The sequence below is a fragment of the Acipenser ruthenus genome, chromosome 3, assembly GCF_902713425.1.
Source record: "Acipenser ruthenus chromosome 3, fAciRut3.2 maternal haplotype, whole genome shotgun sequence".
Lineage (NCBI taxonomy): Eukaryota > Metazoa > Chordata > Actinopteri > Acipenseriformes > Acipenseridae > Acipenser > Acipenser ruthenus.
Genome location: NC_081191.1, coordinates 70,640,616 through 70,665,075, shown reverse-complemented (window position 1 = coordinate 70,665,075; position 24,460 = coordinate 70,640,616). Strand labels below are relative to the sequence as shown.

Sequence of the window (24,460 nt, the reverse complement as noted above, 5' to 3'; positions counted from 1 at the left end):
ATAAAAAAGGGGATAAACTGAATTTCTATCATAAATTGGCTTACAAGAACCCTGGTAACAGATCATTTTCTATATAAAAGTGTAATTTCCTACCCTTTTCAGTGAGAACTGTTCAATTTGATTGTTCTTTCTTTTAAAGAGCTTCTGAACCTCTTTAAAAACACTCTTTGCACCCTCCACATCACCTGAAGCTCCCTGGCACACTGAAAAGAACAAACACATTTATATATTGCTGGTGTATCAAGAGCAATAGTAATAATAATAATTATGATATTACAAAAAATGTGCATATAAAACAAATATTAAAAATAGCATTTCTGTAGCATCTAAAACAATAAAAAGTATCAAATGTATGGAACAGTTTCATGAGTATTAGGTAATCCATAATCTGTATCACAATCTAAATATATAAATAACTCATGAGGTAAAGCTTTGTATATAGGGCCCACTGTCTGTGCTTTGCCTTTAACAGTGCATACCTTACTAATGTACTTACTATGGGTTCCGATTACCCAATACAGACGCCCCAAGTTAAGAACAGCCCGATTATAAGCCAAAATACATTCTAAATTCACTTCTGAAACAAAACCTCTTCATAAAACTTAAGAAAGGACTACTTCTTATTTGCTTGTGCAATAGACAAACCTGCTGTCAGATAAGCATAATAGCACTGAGACCATCTTGACTCATTTTTAAGCCGTTCAAAGGACTCGTATGCATCTTTGAAGTTCATCTCAATCATGCTGCACCAACCTAAAAAGAAAACATAAAATATCAGCACCTAGCACTGCAGAGCAACATAAGTGAGGTCCAGAACATAAATAAAGGATACGCCATGGCCCAATTGAAAATATCAAATTTATTTTACGAGTTAGCTTTGCCCTCTTTGAAGAAGTCAGGCTATTGAGTAAAAATAAATCTGATATTTGCAGCTGGGCTAGGCATATTAGACTTATGTAACACTTCTATCGAGTTGCTTTTAAGGTTATTTATTTATTTATTTATTGATTGATTGATTTCTTCAGTTTAAATTTGGACTGTTGTGTCCTTCCATAGCAGGGTTGCCAACTGGCTCCAGAATTTACAAACACTTTAAGCCAGGTCAGGTTTTTCACCTCGCCACTAAACCACAAATGAATTAATGTTAAATCAACAAGTGGGAATTGCGTGAGTGGCTTCAATAAATGTGTTCAATTGTTTAACTGCGGTGGCAATTCTATCCAGAGAGCATCATAACATGTATTAAAATCATATTGCTTGAAATGTTATATGGTAAACAATATGTATCAAAATAGTGCAATTCCGTCGTTATATAGAATTATACACTGACCAGCACTCTTTCTCGTTTAACCTTGGGGTTAAGTTTCTATTAATGTAATACTTATTTCTGCTTCGCACAGTCCCGCCCCAATCAGACAAATACAGCAAATCAGCAAGCTGTATAGGTCTGATTGATGGAAACGATCCTCACAGGAAGTAATTCCCACCCCCAGACAACTGTGTGCTTTTAGTAATAGTTAGCAAAACAGGAAGGAGGCAACATGTCCTGTGCGAAGTGATAGATTTGCTCACACAGGCTCAAATTATGTATAAAAGACTCATTTCTTAGTCTAGTTGCTCTGCCTCACTGGGATTATTACATTTGCTTCTTTGGAGCTGTACTATTTGCGGTTTCTCGTTCATTGGTTTGGTGTCATTCTCAAATTGACTCATTTACTCCCCTATTTTATTTTGATGGTTCCTGTTTGTGTTGTGCGAGTCTTGATCGGGCTTAAAATGTTTAACGGGAATGTAAACATTTCTGTAAACATTTCACTTTTCGTGTAGTGTTTTTTTTTTTTTTTAATATCTACAGTACTTCTTAATCTGAATACAGTAACATTAGATCCAGATAAAGTGGGCATAACATGTTATATTTCTTAGTTGTTAGTTTTTGCTATGACGTGTCATAAACACAAATAACGTGGTTTATCTAGGAATGTGGATTCTCACACATGTTGTATAAATACCTCTTAAATGGTAAGGCTCTTTTTATTGCAGTACAGAAAAAATGCTATTCTTTCAGCCGCACTGTGGGTCTTTGATATAATAAAAATAACCTTTACTGACAGAGTATGTACAAGATATTGAAATGTTGCAAAGAAACAGATAGGGCCACAGGTTACCTAAGAATTCAGAACTGCAAATGTTGTCTCTGAGCCAGTATCTTCCAAACAAAAAATCTAACATCAAAAGGCTATTACTTTAAAAGCTATACCATATGTGTACAAGAATACACTTTTTCGAATAAAAACAAGCCCTTACCTATTTCATAGAGACACACGTGTTGAATTTCTCTTTGATCCGTTGCTAGTTCCAATGCATCATGAAAAGAAGTCAAGGCACTGTTAATCTGGCACTAGAAAAAAAAAAAAAAATCAGAAGGAATCATCTTGTACTGAAAAAAAATAATGATAAACCACTGTAGATTTACAGCAGATATTAGGACCTCCTCAGGTTCATACCTATTTTGTTGTACACTTTACAAGCAAAAGTGTGTACTTGTACTGGAAGTCTTAATACATGCTGCACATGACTGCAATTTACAGTGTAGATTTTATCAATGGAATATTTATCTAAAAAACTTTATATAGCGACAGGTCAAACATTTGAGAATGTAAAATCCCCTAGTCTGCAATGTAAGACAATTTAAGTGTTCCACCAGACCTATATAAACGGTGAGACAATAGTGGGAAAGCTTCATAGTGACTTCATCAAGGGGCATTATAGTGGGTATTATCAAGGGCTCTTGGAATAGCAAGTGAGCCATTTAAAATGCTACTGTATACAGCACAGCCCCTGATTTGCTGAAGAAACAGGACATCCGTAGCAATAACATGAGACGTTGTCAAACCATAAGCAATCCATACCTCTAATCTTTGGACCCTTCCTTTGAAGAACATGAAGAGCGAGGAGTTTGGATACACAGTTTCTTTCTTCTGGAGGATCTCCTTTGCTTCTGCCAATCCTGCCTGAGTGTCAGTCCCATCCAGGGCGAAAAACGGTCGAACCACTGTGTGATACCAGAGTAACGCTAACCTGATAAGACAAAGTGGACAGAGTGGCACTCAGAGACTGGGCTCTTTTTAAGCTTGAGTCTTTAAACTTCTGCTCAAGACCAATTTTCTGATAGAAAGAAAACTTTTTTTTTTTTTTGTGAAGATAAACATAGCAATACAAGGGGAATAGTGGAATTGATATGTCTAGTGGTTAAAACAATGTGACAGTGAAACAGTTATTTTTTTATTGTACAACCCCAGTAACAGAACTTGAATTTCCTTATTATTACAGTACAGTGAAAAACGTGTCCACGTCTCAGTAATTGTTTATTATATTGCCTTTAATTTATCTTAAGCATCTTCACCTGATTTCAGTCCAAATTATATTATAGAAGATTTCAAATACTTTTTTCCTGAAAAAATAGAAAATAAACATGCACACATTTTTACTAAATAAGGTAACCTGCTGTTCATATATTTGGTATTTCACCAAAACATGTGAAGTGTTAATTCGTGGGTCAAAGCTAAATATGGAACAACTTTATCTTCCCAACCTGTTTGTTATGGAATAGTTTGAAACGTGAAAAGTATCTGGATCACCAGTGTGGTACAAAATTGTAATCTACCTCTCAGTAACAGATATCCCCACATCTGTAAATTTAAAAAAGCTTTCAATATCATGAAAAGGTAGACCAACATGACGTGCTGCCACAGTATTTACATGTAAAAATGTATCTAACATACAAACGCACAGACAACTCAATTTATCCCCAGATTCGGACACTCAATCCCTAAAGAAAGAAGGACTAAAGAAGGACCTTACCTAGTTTTATTACAATAGGCAATTATCTTTAATGTAAGCTTACTATAAGTACAGGCTTCTCCACTATGTCCCTACCCCAGGGGAAATGCATTCCCACAGTGAATAACTACTAGTTGGCCAAAACAGGTGCCTCAGTTTACAGTAAGAAATACAATATACGTCAGTTAACCTTCTTCCCCAGAGCAATGCAATACACCTACTCACGTAGCTAGAGGTGCCTTCATGTCCTTACTTTCACTTGCATAAATGAGGCAAGACAACCCCTGTAGCCGGTCCCCGGGAAAGCCAAGCAGGTTGATGATTTTCAGCAGGTGAGGCGGCACCATAGATATACAAAGGTGGAACAGACCATATCCAAAGCTCACAGAGCCTTTCAGTCTGCTGAGGGACTCAGCCGATACACCCCCGTTGGTGACCGAGTTGTCGTTCGCCCTGTCTGAGGTCAGCGATTCCTGAGATGTCTTCTTCTGACACGATTCCTGTAGCACACCGATGTCACTGTAGCATTTATTGTAGATCTTCCAGGCCCTTCGAAGGATCCAGCCCCCTTTGATGTAAGCTAGGGGGGGAAAAACTTGGTTTATGCCATTGACTATGTCAGTTTAAAAAAAAATCATAGGAACTGGACTATTCACTATATCCTTGTCACCAGGATATGTAGGTGAGGCAGGGCAGAAGAGCCCTGCATGTAAATATGTGGCAGGGCAAAACAGCCTGCGTGTAATCAGTGGGGCAGGGCAAAGCCATGTTGATAAATGTATTGGGTGAATGTATTATTGTTTAGTTTAAATGTGGTCTGGCAGGGGTGATGTTAGCAGCTCGTCTCTGCCAGACATCTTGTGAGAATGCGTGGTCGACAGCGAATGATTATTGACAAATTGGCTCTCGACCATGCAGCTTAAAAACTCTCATGTAGAATGTGGCCATTTCCAGATTGATTAACTTGTTGCTAATCTGGAGATGGCCACATGTATAAAATCCAGCAGCTTTGGCTGAACGGGGTGGGTGTTAAAAGAGGAGGAACGTGAGAGAGAGAAGGAGAAAGACATTTTAAAAAGTAAACAACTGCTACTCGTGCTAGAATGCCCATCACAATACTTGTTTTGGGTGGAGGTGTATTTGTTGTGTTTGAGACTTATTTTTGTTTAACCTTTTTATTTTGCTCTGTGAGCAGTGGTTTTTTGCATATATTTTTTATTTATTTTTGAAGAAATACGCGCACCACATCAACTAGCAGTATGTCTGTCAGCTTCCTGATCTGGGGATGTCACCACAACGCCATCCTGCCACAGGATGGAAATACAGTTACATACATCTGGTTCTAATGCAAAGTCCTGAAAAGGGTGCAAAATTATACCTAAGGTTTTACATTCACTCTGACCAATAGAGGGGAAAACTGACTTTTTGCCTTTGCATCACATCTTGTTGAAAGAAGATTGCCTTAAAGAGCTACTGGAAATTATTTCCTGAAAAAATATTAGTAACAAACCTGAGACTTCCTGTTTGACAAAGGAGAGCACGGCCAGATAGACCTGACAGTCTGCTACAATGATTTGTCTCTGGAGTCGATCTATCACTGAGGGGGGAGGCTTCTGAGAGTCAACCTGTAAGAGCAGAGACAAAACTAGAAATGGGAGTTTTTGGTGAACAAAAACAAAGCACCCCGGTTGCACAATCTAAGGGGTAGGGGTGTGCAGAGAATCTATTACTCAGACACCAACACTTGCACGAATACTCGTACTTGGATTTTACTCCGATGATGTCACCAAGTATTTGGTGGTGCTAAAATCTGACGTGTCGTTAAACTGCATTTCTGGTCCTGATTTTCACTCAGAAAGTCACCATACATTGTTTTAAGGTTTATTTAAGAATGCTTTTTATCATTCTTAATGTGTCATTTGAATTGTTGTTGCACAAGATTTATTATTTATTATGAAATGATATGGGATGTCTGTGATGGGGTGGCAATTCATGTACACAGTTGAAGTGGAAAGCACTTAGACCAGACTGAACATCTGCAAGATGTATGTATTATTATGTATTTACTAAGTTGTTTTGGGGGTTATTGTGATGGAGGGGGTGCTTGTGTATAGTAGTAAAGTATGGTGAGATCAGCCAAGTATGATGAGATTGTAGTCGGGCATTAGGAAAGCAATGTAGACAGCAGCTGCGTACCTGACTTCTGTACAGTTACAGATTCAGTGTACTATGAAGAGCACTGCTCGGGGGCACAGCTCTTCTTCTGGGTTGGTTTGCAGCGAGTATGATGGGGGTTATAATCGCGGAGCTGCAACAGGTTCCGTTCTGCCAGGAACAATGTTCAAAACCCTTTTTTCTGTTTAATATTTCAGCTAGGACCATCAGATAAGCATTATAACAACTGTAATAATGTTAATGTGTATTGTTAAGTTAGTTTAAGAAAGTTTTATAAAAGATAGGAATATGTGCTAAACAGATACAAGTGTCGGTCAAAGTGGATGTATGTAGAAATTTACTGTTTTTATTTCTAAACAAAATTAAATCGCTGTTTTTAATTTCGAAATGAAATGAAAAATAATTAAATCCCATCTTATCACAAGGCGAGACACCTGCGATGTTGACATGCCACATTTCTTTGCCACAGCAGCCTGAGAAACCACAGGAGACTCCAGCTCCTTCAGGAGTTCAATATGGTTTACGCAATTTACACAAGTCACTGCGTAATCACCTAATCACTTAATCACTGCACTGTGCTACACAAACCTGTCTTGCTCTGAAAACTACATAAATAACATTGGGAACCATCTCCTAGAGTTCTGTCCCATTTAAACAGAATTATCTGATTATCAGTGTCCCGATTAAGTGGTGCCGACTGTAATAACAAAATTACTTGTGTACTCATACTCGGAAAAATATGTCAAAGTATCTGATCTGTATCATTGATATGGCCAGAGGTTAAAGCAATGCGGCAGTGAAAATGGTTAATTTTTATTGAGGAAAACTGCTAATGGAACTTAAGTATGACAATCAAAGAATACAGAACTTCAAAAGTTACATGACCTGAATATGACAGCCATATGTCAGAGATCAATGTAATGGCCATCACATTAACTAAAGGGTTCATATAACCCTAAAAATATGAAGTCACTACCTCAAATGGGCTCTGAGATATGAGGATCAACAGATATATTGGGAGCAATACAAATAGCTGTCCGGCAATGATCAAAGTATATTAATTAGTTAATTCTTGTGTTTTAAATTGTACAGTAACTTTAGAACTGTGTCTCACTGTCTCTGCACTCACATTCCTTTTAATCTTGTTCTTGATTATTTCGATGACTCCAGCTTCGTCGCTCTCACACAGCTTTTCTGTTGTCTTCAGATCCTCACAGGCCATGTGCATCTTCTCTTCTTCGAAAGTCATCATGGCATTCTGTAAAGAAAAGAAAAAGCACAACCTACCATCAAACTTCAGATTCTAAAATTAGGCAAATCAGCTTTTTTTCTTCCTAAAAAAATGTATTTGTAGTTTTCAGAAAGGCACCATTCATGTCCTGTCTTATTGTACCACTTAAAAAGACAAGCATACACTTTTTAAACACACATTTAATCATGGGTTTCTCTCAAGCAAAGATGTACAATTGTTTCTCTAATCATTTTCAGGTGGTGCCTTTAGTGAAACATACAGGGGTTCTTTATCACTGGACAACCTGCCTCCTTCTAGTAATCTGGAACTAGAAGATTCATGAACCTAGAGCCCAGAACACATAAAAGGTACAGATTTGTACATGCATAATACAAAATTAAGTAGATTAAAAACACAATTTCAAAGTTACTAAACACATGTTTACTATAATGATTGACATATAAATTATTAGGAAACTGAGAAGGCTAGGAAGTAAAAGCTTACAAAACACACACAAAAAAAAAATATTTTAAGTATCCCACATACAGTTGTCACATTCAGCTGGGCTTGCTTATTACTGCATTATGTTTAGTAGAATTTGTTTCACACTGTTTACTGAAATGCTTTCTCCATTACTTGACCACAACCTTTGTGGTTACATAAGGAATGCCTCTTCACAGCAAATTGAGTTAATTGCAAAATTGAATAAGGATAATTAGAGCAGCTAAACACAAGGAAAATCGCATGCTGTTCAATGCGCCTTCCAAGCTTTGAAAAAATCGACATCCACGTTACATCTGAAACCAGCAATTTCAAGATAACTAGGAGAAAGAAAGCAACAAAAAAAATCTGTTGTTTAACGTGGATTAATCAGATGAATGCCTGACATACATTAGATAACACAGTAGCCCAAATGGTTGTCACTGAAGTTAGAATCAATTCCGAGTTTGTGAATAAACAACTGACCAAACCAGTCACCATGACTGATCAAAAATAAAGCTTCATAAAGTATACACCAATTCAATTACAAAAGAAAATGTAATATTCAAATACTTAATGTACCGTTCTGGTAAATCAAGTATTCAAAATTAAATCATAGGTTTCTGACTCATCGTTTCAGAAAAGAAGATTTTACAGGCAGCGTCGCACATATGTCGTTCATGTTACATTTTTCCAGTTCTGTGAAGTCTCATTTGTTTACACTTCCCATAGGTAATTTTAGCTGAGACAAGCTTTTTTGAAAACTGTTTGCTTATGCCATTCATACTGGTAACAAACAACTACTGCATACGTACCTAGAATATCTATTCTAAGTATGCCTTGCTGATACTGACCAACTTGTTATCTTTATCCAGCATTAGGCTCTATTAATAAATGAAGCAGGCGTTTGTTTAATTTTGCTCTGCAGATAATGTTCATACAACGACATTGGTAACTTTGTGTGTGTGTGTGTGTGTCTATATATTATAGAGAGAGAGAGAGAGAGAGAGAGAGAGAGAGAGAGACTTTGACTTTTAAGATCCTTTATTAAACATTCCAATTAAAATCCATTAAAAATCAATAAAGGTAAAACACAACAAAAATAAGACTTATCAATATTAAAAATCTTAAAATACATCATGTTCTCCTTAAAAATAGATTTTAAATAAAAAAAGGATCATAAAAAATCAATTGAAAAAAAACAGTGTTTTCTTTCTGTTAAAAAACAGATTAAACCAAAAATAATAAAAACACTGTAAAACAAAAATAAAAAATAAAAAAATTAAAAACTAGAACAAAAACTGGAGCTCCCCCTCCTCACTCACAGCACACAAGGCGTCTCCCACACACCACCTCTCCTGGAAGCTCTCCAGATTACTGACCAGTTTAAAATACTCAAACTCTACTCTGATCTGGCTGACCACAAGCACCCTAAACTGACCCACCACACTGGTCAGTCCAGAACCAGAGAGCTGGTTTTTCCTTGTCTTTAAAATAGCCAATTTTGCCTGTCCAAATAAAAAATTAATTAGAACACACTTGTTTTTCATTTTAAAACTGTACATAACCCCAAAAATAAAAAGCTCCTTACTAAAAACAACCCCTAGAACGTTCAGGATTCCCTGCAGTAAATTAAAAAGTGGCCGCAGCCTCTCGCAATCACTATAAGCATGATAAATGGTTTCCTCTGCTGAGCAGAAAGCACACTCTGTGGAGAAACCTGCCCGTGGACACAATGCCGTGGAGAATCCTCCACTGCAGGTCCCCAACTCTCTTAGTGAGGGGCGGCTTGTACAGCACCCTCCACACCGGCCTGCGCCCCTCCTCTACAGATAAGTGAACTCTCCACTTGGAATCTACCAGACCCCTTAGCCTATTGTACTCCATGGCTTTAACACACAATTTATATATAATTTTACTATTCATTGCATGAAAAACAATTTCCTCTACACTGTGCAAAGTGAGCAATGTCCCTCCATTCTCTCCACCCCCCTCTCCTCCCTCTCCTACTGCTGGTGACACAATCACCCCAGGGAATAAGGAACACTGTCTCTGCTCTGTGCCTCTGGATAGCTCCTCCCTCAGGACCTCCCTGAGCCGTGGGGAGAGGCAGCCCCTCAGTTCAACCATCAGTCTCTCTGCGAGCCTCTCGGAGTGCCAGCCCAGTTGTGCAGCTAGCTGGGAGACAGTTAACCAGCAGGAGAGCTCAAGATTGAACAGATGGATCATCCTGGTTATACCTACTTTTAAAACCTGGCACAAAGCGTCATCGACTGGAGGAACTTAACTTAAAAAGTGGATTAAAAAATAGGGGCTCATCAAACAGGGCCTGCCCGGTCAGGGACTCTTCATCCCTTTCCACCCTCACCAGCTGCCAGGCACTTAAAATATTCTGGTAAAAACTAGGAAGTCCTGCTTTACAAAAACTGGTGTTCTCAATTAAAAACAGGTGTTTACCTAACCCCAGCCCCCCGACTCTATTTAGGAGGAAACAAGCCAGCCTCTTCCAATGAGCCTCCTCCTCAGTGTACAGGAGTCTCTGTACCACCTGCAGCCTGAAGGCTGCCACCCTGCTGGCAATGCTGACCAGCCCCTGCCCCCCTTCATCACTGGGGAGGTACAGAACTGCCGGCCTCAAACTGTGTCTCCCATTCCAAAAGAACTCCAGCAGCACTTTCTGGATCTCCTCCACCAGGCCTCGGGGTGGGTCCAGGCACATTAGCCTGTGCCACATGCTAGAGACCACCAGATTATTAATGACCAGCACCCGACCCTTGAAGGACAGTTGGGCCAGCAGTCCCTTCCACCTCTGCAGCCGCCCCCTCACCCTGTCCAACAGACCCTCCCAGTTCTTTCTCATATAATTCTGTGTTCCGAGGTACACCCCCAGCACTTTAATGCCTGTTCTGTTCCATTCCAGCCCTTCAGGCAGGACAGGAGGGGTGCCCTCATCCCAGCTGCCAGACAGGAAAGTGTTGCATTTTGCCCAGTTTACTCTGACAGACGATGCTTTCTGGAACTCATTTAAAGTTTGCTTCAGTGCTTGAACATCAGCATCCCCACTCACAAACACAGTCACATCATCTGCGTAGGCAGACACCTTCACTGTGGCAGGGGAGGGTGTGGAGGGCAAGGAGGGCACTGTCCATCCAGCCAACCTGCCCCTCAGCTGGTGCATCAGGGGCTCTATAACCAACGAATACAGCATACCAGACAGGGCACAGCCTTGTCTTATACCCCTGCACACTGGGAAAGGTTGACTCAGCCCATTGTTAATCTTTAAAATACTAAAAATGTTGGAATATAAAAGCTGAATATAAGAGATAAAAACAGGGCCGAATCCAAAAGCCTCCAGGGTTTTAAAGAGGTAGGTGTGGTCGACTCTATCGAAAGCCTTCTCTTGATCCAGGGAGACCATTCCTACATTAAAATCACAAATATCATTTACAGACAAAAAATCTCTAATAAAAAACAGGTTATCAAAAATGGAGCGACCCGGTATACAATATGTTTGGTCCATATGTACAATAGTTCCAATTACTTTTTTTAATCTGTTTGCGATTGTTTTAGATAAAATCTTTAAATCGGAGCATAAAAGTGACACAGGTCTCCAATTCTTTAGCTGACAAAGGTCTCCCTTCTTTGGCAACAGTGTAATCACTGCCCTGCGGCAGCTGAGAGGCAGTTCCTTGTGGCTGAGGCTCTCTCTCAGAACCTGGAGCAAATCCTCCCCTATTATGTCCCAGAAAGTATTATAAAATTCTGCTGGCAGTCCATCGATCCCTGGAGCCTTTCCGCTGGAGAGCTACTTGACAGCAGTGGTCAGCTCCTGGTAGGTCAGCAGTGCGTCCAGCTGAGCCTGCTCTTCATCACTGAGGCTGGGTAACCCCTGGAGCAGCTGCTCAGTGTCCTTTAGATTGCACTGTTCTTTATTGTAAAGTTCCTTATAGAAACGCACCGCCTCTGTGCTGATCTCCTCCTGGGTATGCAGTTCTTCCCCTTGACGAGCGCAGCTGACATGTAGGGATGCAGCAAGCCTGATAAATGTTTTGGGCGAGTTCCAGGGACAGCCTTGAAGGTCAACAAAAGAATCTTAAAAATAGCCAGATACCTGAAAGGTCGAGGAGCAAGTTGTTTTTTGCACCAATTGTTAGCCCTTGGTCATTGGTTTATATGGTAAATTTCTAGCTGAAATTTATGGTTAGGAGATATAAAAAACACAATATCGTTGAGGTAATATGTCATATATCAACAAATGACCACTCATTTGCTTTGTCACATTCAGGGCTATAGAGTGACATGAAAAATTCAATAGAACATACAACAAGGTCACCAGAGGTCAGTTTATTACATCACTCGAGAGCAAGAAAGTTCAAACAAGTTAACTCACAATGCTTTACATTAAACAAGCAGCATGATAGTTCTGTTAGTTTTTTTTTTTTTTTTTTTAAATAATAATTTTTTCAAAATGATAACTACGGAGCCCGGGAGGGGACATGGGGAATTAAGTCGTGGCCACGAGAAATTAATGCCGAACCCTTGGTTGATGCCTTATTTGAGGATTCTGAGGAAATTACGTTATGCGCATGAGGTGTTATCTTGTGGCCACGAGATAGTAAGTCATGGGCACGAGATAGTAAGTCATGGGCACGAGATAGTAAGTCATGGGCACGAGATAGTAAGTCATGGGCACGAGTTACTTATCTCGTGGCCACAAGATAACACCTCATGCGCACAACTTAATTTCCTCAGAATCCTCAAACAAGGCATCAACCAAGGGTTCGGCATCATTACCACAGCCAAAGCAGAGTTCCGTACAAGCAACTTCGTTTTTGTAGCAGAAGCAATTGTCCTTCACACACTGTGTCTTTTTACACCCACAATGCACATGATGGAGACCATGCTCAGGTGCAGGGTCACACGTCATCCACTGGATGACCAAGTCATTGTCTTGCATTGTCCAACCAGATCCATTCGGACTTGGGGCATTGATAACTTTCTCTACAGCGCGCCAATGAATGCACGCCTGGCAACTGGCCCTTTTTGAATGGAGCAGCAGAGAATCTGATGTGGGACGCAGAGCCTTTTCATTAGCAGGATGAAGACAAAAAAGCTTGTATCTTGCTTCATTAACACTCTTGCATGGATAGCCATACAGTTCAGTCACAAATGCCTGCAATCCATAAGCTACCTCCTGAGGCAGATTGAAGTCCATCACAAGCTGGGCAAATAGATTTTTGTACTGATCACTTTTACAAACCATATCGAATGGATGCTTCTTGCCTTTCCCATGGAAAGCACTTGTGGAGTCGCAGCCAGTAAACGCATGCAGGCCTATCAATGCTCTACACATATCAATGCCAATATGGGAAGAGATCTTGTTGATATCCAGAGTACGACTTGTGTGTTTTGCCCGTCTGGAATAACAGATGACATGTCATGTGATCAAGATGAGACAGTAGTATTATTGCCACATCTGTGTCTGGACTCTTGACAAGTATATCATTGGATGGGGCAGCAGTGTAGAGTAGTGGTTTGGGCTCTGGACTCTTGACCGGAGGGTCGTGGGTTCAATCCCAGGTAGGGGACACTGCAGCTGTACCCTTGAGCAAGGTACTTTACCTAGATTGCTCCAGTAAAAACCCAACGGTATAAATGGGTAATTGTATGTAAAAAAAAAAATTACAAAAATTATGTGATATCTGTATAATGTGAAATAATATATAATGTGATATCTTGTAACAATTGTAAGTCATCCTGGATAAGGGCGTCTGCTAATAAATAAATAATAATAATATACCTTTCAGTATCATTCAGGAGTGTATAAAGAGAATACACCTAACAACACACTTTAGGGCCTGCATGTCAAAACAGGTTTAAAAAAATGTTGTAAAGCATTACATAATTATATATTTTTTAAAATATGTAGGTATTAATTGTAAATTCACCTCTCTTAATAAATTGTTGTATTAATGCATTAATATTCAAAAATAGTGCAAATACATACTTTAAAAAAATGTTTATCTGCCACATCAGTCTGTCAAAAGTGAACCAAATTTTAAGGAAAAACTACTTATGTGTTTTGCTATTAAGCCTTATTAACAGATATGCCACTATTGAAATAGACCAAAATGATTTATCCAGATAAAGCAAACTTATTTATAACCTTTAAGTTGCCTTAGAGGTCAGAGCATTAATGTATCTTTATTTAGATATTGTGACAGAGATCGAATGACACTTGGTGTTAGATCTCCCTCCCAATCTGTGAAGGCACTAGGTAAAGGGAACAGAGTACCCTGGACTAAAAGGCATGACAATTTATTCCCGTGGGTAAGTGGAAGTCAGCCGGCTAGAAAAGGGACGGCGCTACGGTACCGGAACTCAATGACCACGACGGGAAACGGTGTGGCATCCACGTAGTGGAGAAGCGGATGCGCTCGTTAACCAAGAAGTCATGAGGGAGGGTATAAAATAGGGGCGTAGCAAAGTAATCTGTTCCTTGGTAAATGGTTAGATACAACCTACAAGGAGCCTGTGTGTATTGTGCTGAAAAACCATGAGTTTTGTCCTGTCTGTGTTATTTTCTGTTGTAACTGTCTGTTTGTTATTTTAGACTACTAAACACGATCCAGAGTCATTGCTATTCAGCCAGCCTCAAACCCGGACACCAGCACTTCCCTTTGTTCACGGAGGACTGTATTTGCACCACGAGCACTAATTTCACTCACTGTTATCTGTGTTTGTGTTTTGTGTTTCGTGTGGGTGTAGTAAACTGGACTTTTGGTTGTGGGTCAAACCCGGGGATTACAAATACAGAGTGATACACGCCGCTGTATCACTCCATCATTTATTATTTACACCCTTGCACCTGGAAACCATTGTCTGTCTGTTTCTGTATCCACTCTGCACTGCACGCACCTGTAATCACTCACCACTTTGCCACAGATATACAGTACTTGACCTTTTGGGGGCAATTCTTAATGTATTCCAGTTTTCTGATCAAGTATACTGAAGTAAAAACTCATGGCCAAATTCCTCACAGTATGCGTTGCTTTTGTTGGTCATCAACAACTCTTATAAAATTTGAGCATAGTCATTTTTCACAATAATTGTGCAATTAACAATGCTTTTACCAATGTACTTACCATACTTTTCTATGGTTACCACAATGCTTTACTATTATAGACATACAGTACTACTGTGAATTTCTACATTAGTGTAACAGATTTTAATTTATAAATACTGTACATAGGCATATATATAATATATATATATATATATATATATATATATATATACACACACACACATACAAAGTGCCCTGAAAAGTCTTCACACCCTTGAACATTTTTCACATTCTACTGCCTAAAAAACACAATTCAAAATGCATTAAAGTAGGAGTTTGTTTCACTGATCTACACAACATCATCTACACTTTCAAAGAACAATTACAGAAATATTTGTTTTTATTTGTTTATTTAGCAGATGCCTTTATCCAAGGCGACTTACAGAGACTAGGGTGTGTGAACTATGCATCAGCTGCAGAGTCACTTACAATTACGTCTCACCCAAAAGACAGAGCACAAGGAGGTTAAGTGACTTGCTCAGGGTCACACAATGAGTCAGTGGCTGAGGTGGGATTTGAACCGGGTACCTCCTGGCTACAAGCCCATTTCTTTAACCACTGGACCACACAGCCTTTTTAGTTCTTAGAACACTAAAGAATGCAGCCACTGAATTTGGAGGGACAGCCTGATCGAGGCAGTGTCTTGGTGGTTCCAAACTGTTTCCACTTTACAATGATGGACCTGACAGTGCCCCAAGGGATATTCAAAGACATTGAAAGTTTCTTATAGCCTTCCCCCAATCTGTACCTTTCAATAACTTTATCCCAGAGTTCTTTTGGCAGCTCCTGGTTCGGCATGTTTTGCCATTTGCTTCAAATTCACTTCATACAACAGAAACAGCTTGATTCTTCATCCAGGAGTATTCAAATCAGTTGAACTACTGTGATTGGACACAGGTGGGCTCTATTTAAGTTATTATGTGCCTTGTTAAGGCAATGTGTTCTACATGAGCTCACTTTGCTTTGCTATGACAAAGAGTGGATAGACTTATGCAATCAAGACTTTTTGGTTTTTTATTTTTAATTACTTTTTGAATATTTCTATAATTGTTCTTTCACGTTGAAAGTGTAGATGATGTTGTGTACATCAGTGAAACAAACTCCTACTTTAATGCATTTTAAATTGTATTTTTTAGGCAGTAGAATGTGAAAAATGTTCAAGGGTGTGAAGAATTTTTCAAGTTTTCAAGGCACTGTGTGTGTGTGTGTGTGTGTGTTTATATATATATATATATATATATATATATATATATATATATATATATATATATATATATATATAATTTTTATTTATTTATTTTTTAAACAGTGAAAACTTTCTGATCTAATACATATTTTATGATGCCCTACAGCATTCAGAGCGGAGCATATAAACCAACTTAGAATATTCTGTACTGAACCTCAAGCTTAAAACAAATAAGGCAAACGATTAACATATTTTTTACACTTACCAAAAAACTGACAAAACTGGCTCCAAAGCTCATTAACGGGCTATGATTTCTGTAAGAAGCAGATAAGAAAAAGAGAGCATATTAGTGGATTCATAGTAAGCTACCTGCTTAAAGCATGAAGGCAGACTAGACCAACGTCAGTCTACCCCCCCCCCCCCCCCCCCCCGAGGCCTGTCCTGCTTACTGGTAAGGGCCAGGATGTTAATGTCAGATGATTAGGTAAGAACTGAACTTCTTATGGGGAGATATCCAGCCACAGCACTGCATGTGTTGAAATCTTCAATGCAATTAGTAACATGGTGACATTTAAAAAGCCAAGTGCACACTGCTTTGAAAAATGTTAAATATTTTTGGAAGATCACATGATTTACATTTCCCTGCCACAGCATTGGAGTTTATAGTCTCCTTGTTACTCAGGCTAAAATAATTCATTTTTTATTATTTAAATACGAACAAATTTGCAGATTTAGAAAAAAAGGTACTGCGAGTAATGTTTTTCTCTGATTATCAAGACTGGCTTGATAGATTTCCAGAAAGCTTACATGTACATATGACCAACTATTTTTTTTTTCTTTCATACGACTACTGTATAAATATAATTATATAACCAGACCATGCCTTTTACTGTAAGGCTACAGTACATTATGCTTGACTACATTTCTGTGCAGCAAGTGAAAAAATCTAAATACAAAAATATCTCCAAAGAAAATAGACTGTTCAATGACCCGACACAAATGAACAAAAACAGGAAAAGACAAGGAAACGTGTAAGCAATTTCCAGAGAACTTTAAAATCAGGCCTCCCATGTGACAAGCATTAATGTTCTTGTTAAGGACGTGCTGTCTTTGACAAACCTAAAACTGAAAGCGTGTACAGTCCTGTCACAGGCAACTTTCAGATCCTTTTACTTGAAAGCCATTTCAGAAATGTTGCTGTGGTATATGATTCAAACAACACCAGAAAAAAAACAGAAAACGGTATGAAAATGAAAATACTGCAAGTTTCATAAGTGTTGCGTTAAATGTGTAGGATAGAATGTATGTGAGTTAATGTAACCTACATATCATTTAGCCTAATACTTTTTTGCAACTCCTTCAATACAGAAAAAAATATAATTTTGTTTCAATAATTTACTGTAGCAGGTAATAAGCAGGACTCTGTAGAGCAGTGGGGCTTCTGGTTTTCGTTTCAATCAATCTCTCAGTTACTTAACTGAACCAATTATTGTCTTAATTAGTCAAGATTAACAGGTTTTCCATATCTTTAGCCATTGATGATGTAAAGACACCTATAAAACCTGCTGGATAGGGGCTCTCCTTAACCAGGATTGGAGACCCCTGCTGTAGAGAATGTAGACATCAAAAACAGTGCTGGAAACTAATATAATATACACACAGACACACAGTTTCATGACAAAAATAAACCTGTAGGGCTAAATCAATAATTTCAGAAGCGATATACCTTTTCTTCATCTCCTGCTGGGTATCAAGGACTTGCTTTGTATCAAAATAAAGGTCATCAGTTAACATTTAATCACTTGCAAGGGTATCCTGGGATCTTCAAAGAGTTATGAGATATGTTCATTTTAAACATGCTGGGATGCATTTGCACCCTTTGCCGATGATTAAGGGTTAATTATGACTGTTCTGAAGAGAAATCAGCAAGCTCTGCATTCTTTAGTGTTCTAAGAAATATAAAACTCCTCCATGCGCTCCACAAGATGAAAAACATGTACTGCAGATTGTGCCACCAGGCATTGTAAGGAGCAGTAAAGGTATATCTATACTCTACTGTAACACTGTAACAAACAAATTGCAAGTATACAAATACAAGATAAGAGTGGCAACAAGGAAGAAAAGTAAATTGTGTAATCAGGTAGAATAAACCAGAACAGAATTTGGGTTCATAACAGCACTTGGACATCATTTTTAGTCCCAGACTCTGCAGCTACAATAAGACGTAATGTAAACTGTTTAATTACCTGTTTCTTGTGGGAAGAGAAAAAACAAAACATGTTTGTTTTGTAGTTAGGACTGTGTTGCTCAATAATGTGAATCTAACATGGCATGGGCAGTTCAGAGCTTGACATGACTGTATTAGGTTCAATAAACTCAAATGTCAACTGCAGTATATTGATAAGTAGATGGACTGGCGGAATAACTTCCCCCAAAATGTATTAGGCCTACTTTCATAAACGTAGTTCCGAAGAAATAGGCCTGTTCTTCAGGGACCCAACTGATCAAGAACTGAAGAACTGAGGCAATAACGCAAAGAACTCCAACAAAACCATTAGGATTTGTGCTGTGGAACACCAGTACCAAGTTTCCTCACAATTGTATTGCAGCAGTGTGGAGTAGTGGTTAGGGCTCTGGACTCTTGACTGGAGGGTTGTGGGTTCAATCCCAGGTGGGGGACACTGCTGCTGTACCCTTCAGCAAGGTACTTTACCTAGTTTGCTCCAGTAAAAAACCCAACTGTATAAATGGGTAATTGTATGTAAAAATAATGTGATATCTTGTAACAATTGTAAGTTGCCCTGGATAAGGGTGTCTGCTAAGAATTAATAAGAATAATAATAATGATAATAATAATAATAATCATAATAATAATAATATGAGCAATTCTTACATATTGTAAAGTAAGTGAAACATAGTGATGTACGGCACAGGCTACACCACAAAGACACCCCTTGGAAGATAAAAAGTACCAAAACTGAGGGACATGTCGAAAGCACAAAGAAGAGGTTGGAATGAGAAACATGAGAGAATATGACAAGAAGCCCTGTATACCACTGTCTGCACTGCTGGACAGTTCTGCACCTCTTCTCCATTGGCATATCCTACCCATGAGGGCTTGGTACAGTACGGGTATGTGTGGTTCTCCACTGGCCATTTGTCGAGCCGAGCAAGAACCAAACCATGAAACTCCGGCCTCACAAGACACCTGAATCCGGCTGTGAGCCAAGCCGAGCCAGGGGCGGGGTTAAGGATTTTCGTCATTACGTGGCATCAGTCAGTACACTCCAGAAAGAAAAACAACAAACATGGCATGCAGCGAGTGTGATGAGAGAAAAGTACAGCCTTTGGGAAGCTGAGGAAGTGCAGACTCTAGTTTCTCTGCGGGCAGATAGAAGTGTTCAGGAAGATCTGGAGTCATGCGTCAGAAACGACAAAGTTTATGCCTGAATTTCTGACGATTTTAAGCAAATAGACATAAACCGCAGGTACGGTACACTTAACTCACACATTCAAAAACACAAAATTCTACCAAATTTCTCATCCTTATATTAATATAAAGAAAAAAAAACAATTCTAAACTTACAAAAATATAGTCAAACAAAACACTGTACAGCTATGGCTCTCGCTGAGTTTGTGCAGTTTCTTTTTTTTAAGCACCCAATCAAAAACAACAACTATCCTTAAACAGGATATCTTTGGCAAATCATATTTTTAAAACCTTCTTTTTTCCCCTTCAACATAACTAACTAAACTTTAGTAAGTCGATATAATCAGTCAAATTTGTGGATTTTAAAGACATTCCTAAATATATTTACAAAATATAGCGATACAAGATACAGCTGTACTGTTGGTCTATTCATTTTTTAACACCATTTGTTTGTGCATCTTTTGGCAAACTGAGTTGATTAATAACAATAATTAATAACAACTGTCTTTCGTTGTGTGTGACGTCAGTAGCACTGCTCGGCTCTGCAGTGGAAAAACAACCCAGGCTCTCTTAACCGCACCGTGAGGGCTCGGTACAGCCCTGATGTGGCTCGGTTGTACAGTGGAAAAGAGGCATTAGGCAATATAAGCCTTGGGTACACCTCAGCACCAACCAAAGCTGTACAGTAACTTAAAGCTGCTCCACAATATTTTCAAAGTTTAACCATATGTGTAAAGCTTGGACTGCTCTTTACTTACAAAAAAAGGCCTTGTTGCCAATCTGCTTGAAACCCACTTCACACAATGTGACTTTCTGATTTTAGAGAGAGAAAACAACTACAGTTTTATTATATTTATTCAGCAGGCGCCTTTATCCAAGGCAACTTACAGAGACTGTCACAGGTTTTTTAACTTTATTTTGCAATTTTACCCTTTTCAAATTATACTATCACAAGACACTCTTGGATGCTGGCACAATCTTGGTATTCTGACAAACGGGCGGTGAAAGTAAACAGACCTTTCCACAGGGATTCAGCACAAATAAAAAGGCAATTTAATGCAGTGTCTGTGTGACAAAACTGCAAAAATCACAGTACTGTACAATCTGGAAAACTGGGTAAAATCAGATTAGAGTGAACATACATTTTAATACATACTATCCCTATCTGAAGACATAAAGGTTGAAAAACAATACTTGTCAATTGGGTATTGGGTCACCTTGGACAACCAGAAGAGAAATTTGATATTTTAATAAAACTCACAAATGTGTCTTTTTTTTCTCCTTCACACACCAAGAGATCCTGCATCTTCATTGATTAGTCAAGCACTCAATTGAGCCTCAGTGGAGTCTAGGATTGGTATGGACAGCAGCTTTACATGCAGCATCTTGTGAGAGAGACAAAATGCTAAACGTTGCAATTCTACACTATCAATTTGGAGTTTGTCTATGTAGGATAATGTTGTATGTTTACAGGATGTAGTATTTAATAATTAAATTATATCTGCTGACCATATGTCTGGATATACTGTAAATAGGCTTTTGAACAGCTAAGAATTATGCTGCACGGTCCTAATAAACTGGTCTGTGTTAGAAACAGACAAGGGTTGTCTAGTGTACTGTAAGTGGGGCAAGTGCTGGAGCGGCAGGAACTTTGCTCCGCAAGAATGCATGCTGGTGTATGATGACTCAGGTTTGACAGAAAAATGACAAACAGTACAGTACAGGCCCCCAGGCACTCTTCTGGCTTACATGTCTACAAACATTATTCCACTTGAATGAAATACGACTAGAACAGCAGTATACATAATTATCTTTCCTTTGTAAAAACAAGTAGGAAACAAAATATATTGTTGCTTCAGCTGATGTTGTTGTGTATTCAGAAGTATTGCATATGACAGTAAATAAAATAATCCATATTAATCTCTTCGATGCATCTTTAGAGCCGGATCAAGAAAACTGGAGACAAACTGCTCCTTCCACACTGTGCCTGATCCCTCCCTGGACGAGACCACCTCTTTGTGGTTGTTCAGTGTGTATGCCAGTTCAATCATGGGCTTCCCTCAAGATCTTGGAAGGACAAACTCCTTCTGTCTTGGCCAAGGACTAAGACCCCATTCACACTTGGCCGACCTCAGTGCCGCTTTTTCTTATATGTGAATGTTCCAAAAAAGAAAAGGCAGCCCAGGATCAGGCTAGATTTAGGCCACCGTTTCGATTGCAGGACCAAAGCAGGTCTTTACAGATATATATGAAAGCAAAGCAGACTTAGGGATGCCTTTTTGTGTCACATGACCAATTTGGTTACATGGCTCAGTACTCCCACACGCGCAAATAGAAATAGAAAGGCGAATGCTCTGTTAACCAAGATGAACATACTTGTAGACCCCACTGATCTACCCCTCTGATCTCACTCACTGACTTACAGCAGCCTGGATCCAGCACTCCATCACCAGCTATGTCCCTCCACCCCTGGACTGATGCATTCTGCAAACTTATTATTATTATAATACTGCTTTTTTATTAATTTATTGTAATTCTATCATATTTGGTTAATTTATTGTCACTTACTGCATAGTAAAACTGTAAGTAACACTGGATAATGACTTTTTTGTCTAATGGGTGATTGAAAGGCCTTTTCTAGTAAGATGCAAGGTTACTGGCTGAAGCAGATTTGCTTGAGACTGGATTCTCATTGGTTGCAATTTTAGTACCTGCTACAATTGGCTAGAAATGGTTATGCCTTTTTGGCACAGTGCGAGATTGACAGTTGGCAATTCACCTTTCAATTCATTCATTCACAGGTCAATCGTGGAGCAATCGATTCACCCACAAGCCTGTCAAGCCTTGAAATGAATTGACAACTTAATTTATGAATTGACAACTTATTTTATGAATTGACGAATTAATTTATGAATTGATGGATGAATTGACAAATTAATTTCTGAATTGACTAATTAATTTATGAATTGATGGACGAATGGACGAATGAATCTATGAATTTGTGCACGAACTGCTGAATTAATTGACGAATTGCTGAATTAATTGATGAATAGTTTTGGCACAAATGGCGCTCCATAGCTTTGTATACATAATTAAAAATTGAACATGCAATACTGTACTACTATTATGGCTTCCGGGAGACTTGCAATATCATTTTGTAGTTTATTTGATTACATGATGTTAAATAAAATAAATATGTTTTGTAATTATGTCTCAATCCTAAAATTCTAGGTGATGTAAAACGTGTGGCCAAAGCTGTACATATGGGGGTTTATAGTACAAGATATTTATTATCCTAATATGTAGATACGTTGTTGCTGTGTTAGACAAACTGCAGTTGTGTTCTTTGACCCCTGGGTACATGCATAAATGAATTAACATCATGTGGTATTTATACAAATTAACATTGGTTAACTAATTGCACTTCCAAAGAGCTTTTCTGCAGACAGTGAAATCTATAAATAACCTAAAGAAAGCAATAAACAGAAGTAATACTTGGGCTAAAACATACACACTAAACAACACTAGAACATACAGCACAGTACAATACAGTACACCATTCAACGCCAAACTGGACTTCTTGGTTGCCAGGAAGCTGAACTACTACATTAAACTATATATATATATATATATATATATATATATATATATATATATATATATATATATATATATATATATACATATATATAATTACACACACTATCAACTTAGAATTGTTCTATGTGGGGTAATGCTGTATGTTTACAAGTTTTAGTATTTAATTAAATTATATCTGTTGACCATACGTCTGGTGACGTAAGCTGACCAATTACGTTGTTTATCAGCATTCAGTATTCATTAGTGCTGTTGATGGTTTTCTTGACATGTAGTGGTTACGCGTAGTAGAAATTAAAAAGTGTAGTATGAAAGGTTAAAAAAATAACAAGCTAACAAACATGCATTCTTATATAATTATGTCCACTACGTATGTGCACTGAAATGGAAAATATTGCAGTTTAATATACTAATCGTTAAGGAACACAAGGTGCCAGCAGGACCACACGCACACCTGACTCGAATGTCCTCTCTTACCTGTATTTTTTGAAGAGCTCGTCGCTCTCTCTAAATCCGTTGTTAAGGAGCATGTTGATCCCTTGGAGTGCCAGTTCTGCACCATCTATGCTCTGAGAGCTTTCGTCTACCTGCTGCTGTATCTGCTCTGGCCCTGCCATGTCTTATCAAAATTAACCGGGATAACAAAAACAAACAAACCAACCAAAATAAACAAAAAAAAATCAAACAAAAAACAGATTCCTTTTCGCCACCTCCATTTTAACCGAAACTAACAACACATATAATACAAGCAGCAAAACAGGCGGAGACAGAGGAGGAGCAGGAGGTTGGGCGCCTTCCTGTATGTACTGTGCTTTTGCAGAAGCAAATTTCTCGCCGGCCTATTTGTAATTCTTTCACAATTACTCAGCAAGCATCAGCACCGGCTACAGCAGCGCAACTGCACTGCTATTGTCAGAATGATCTCCCTGCGTTACGCTGGATTTAAGACCCAACCCAATTCACAAGATATATCAATACAGTAATTGTGTTCGTTGTATTGTTATCATTTATTAACCCACGCCTTCGCCTTGCACACGATACCGAATGGATTTCTATAATTTTAGCATGATTCGAATTCTGTACATTTTGTATCATTCAGACCTGATTTCTTTCACCTTATCTTTCTATTCTTCTGGGCTTTTGCATTCAGGAAAAACAAGTATATATACTGTATATATATATTTCATTTGCTGTTCTCTGTCTCGACTAAAAATATGAGAACACCAAGGTAAAAGATTACACCCGTTCCTCGTTTATTATCGGCCCCAGGTGACGAATCCTCCTCCTCCGCTCGGTTTCTCTTCCCTGTCCTCTGAAAAAGCAAGTACAGTCATCGTGACAGCCACAACCTTTCACCCCAACGACGCAGGTGTAACCAATGACGGGTGAGGAGCA

The 24,460-nt window shown here is 38.6% G+C and overlaps 1 protein-coding gene across 2 annotated transcripts in view; it reads right to left on the bottom strand.

The window, feature by feature from the left end:
- Positions 1-24,439, bottom strand: part of LOC117435665 (tetratricopeptide repeat protein 39C-like) — a 30,281-nt gene extending 5,842 nt beyond the window's left edge. Inside the window, exons 1-10 of one of the 2 annotated variants that reach the window (XM_059015939.1) lie at positions 24,167-24,439; positions 23,543-23,684; positions 16,304-16,352; positions 7,145-7,273; positions 5,351-5,465; positions 4,066-4,420; positions 2,910-3,078; positions 2,305-2,398; positions 646-753; positions 94-203 (exon numbers count right to left, since the gene is read on the bottom strand). In XM_059015939.1, coding sequence (XP_058871922.1) covers positions 94-203; positions 646-753; positions 2,305-2,398; positions 2,910-3,078; positions 4,066-4,420; positions 5,351-5,465; positions 7,145-7,273; positions 16,304-16,352; positions 23,543-23,682 — 1,269 coding nt within the window. In that variant the 5' untranslated portion in view covers positions 23,683-23,684; positions 24,167-24,439. The remainder of the gene's footprint in view (positions 1-93; positions 204-645; positions 754-2,304; positions 2,399-2,909; positions 3,079-4,065; positions 4,421-5,350; positions 5,466-7,144; positions 7,274-16,303; positions 16,353-23,542; positions 23,685-24,166) is intronic. The other variant, XM_059015947.1, reaches the window with a different exon arrangement.
- Between the last annotated feature and the right edge of the window lie 21 nt (positions 24,440-24,460).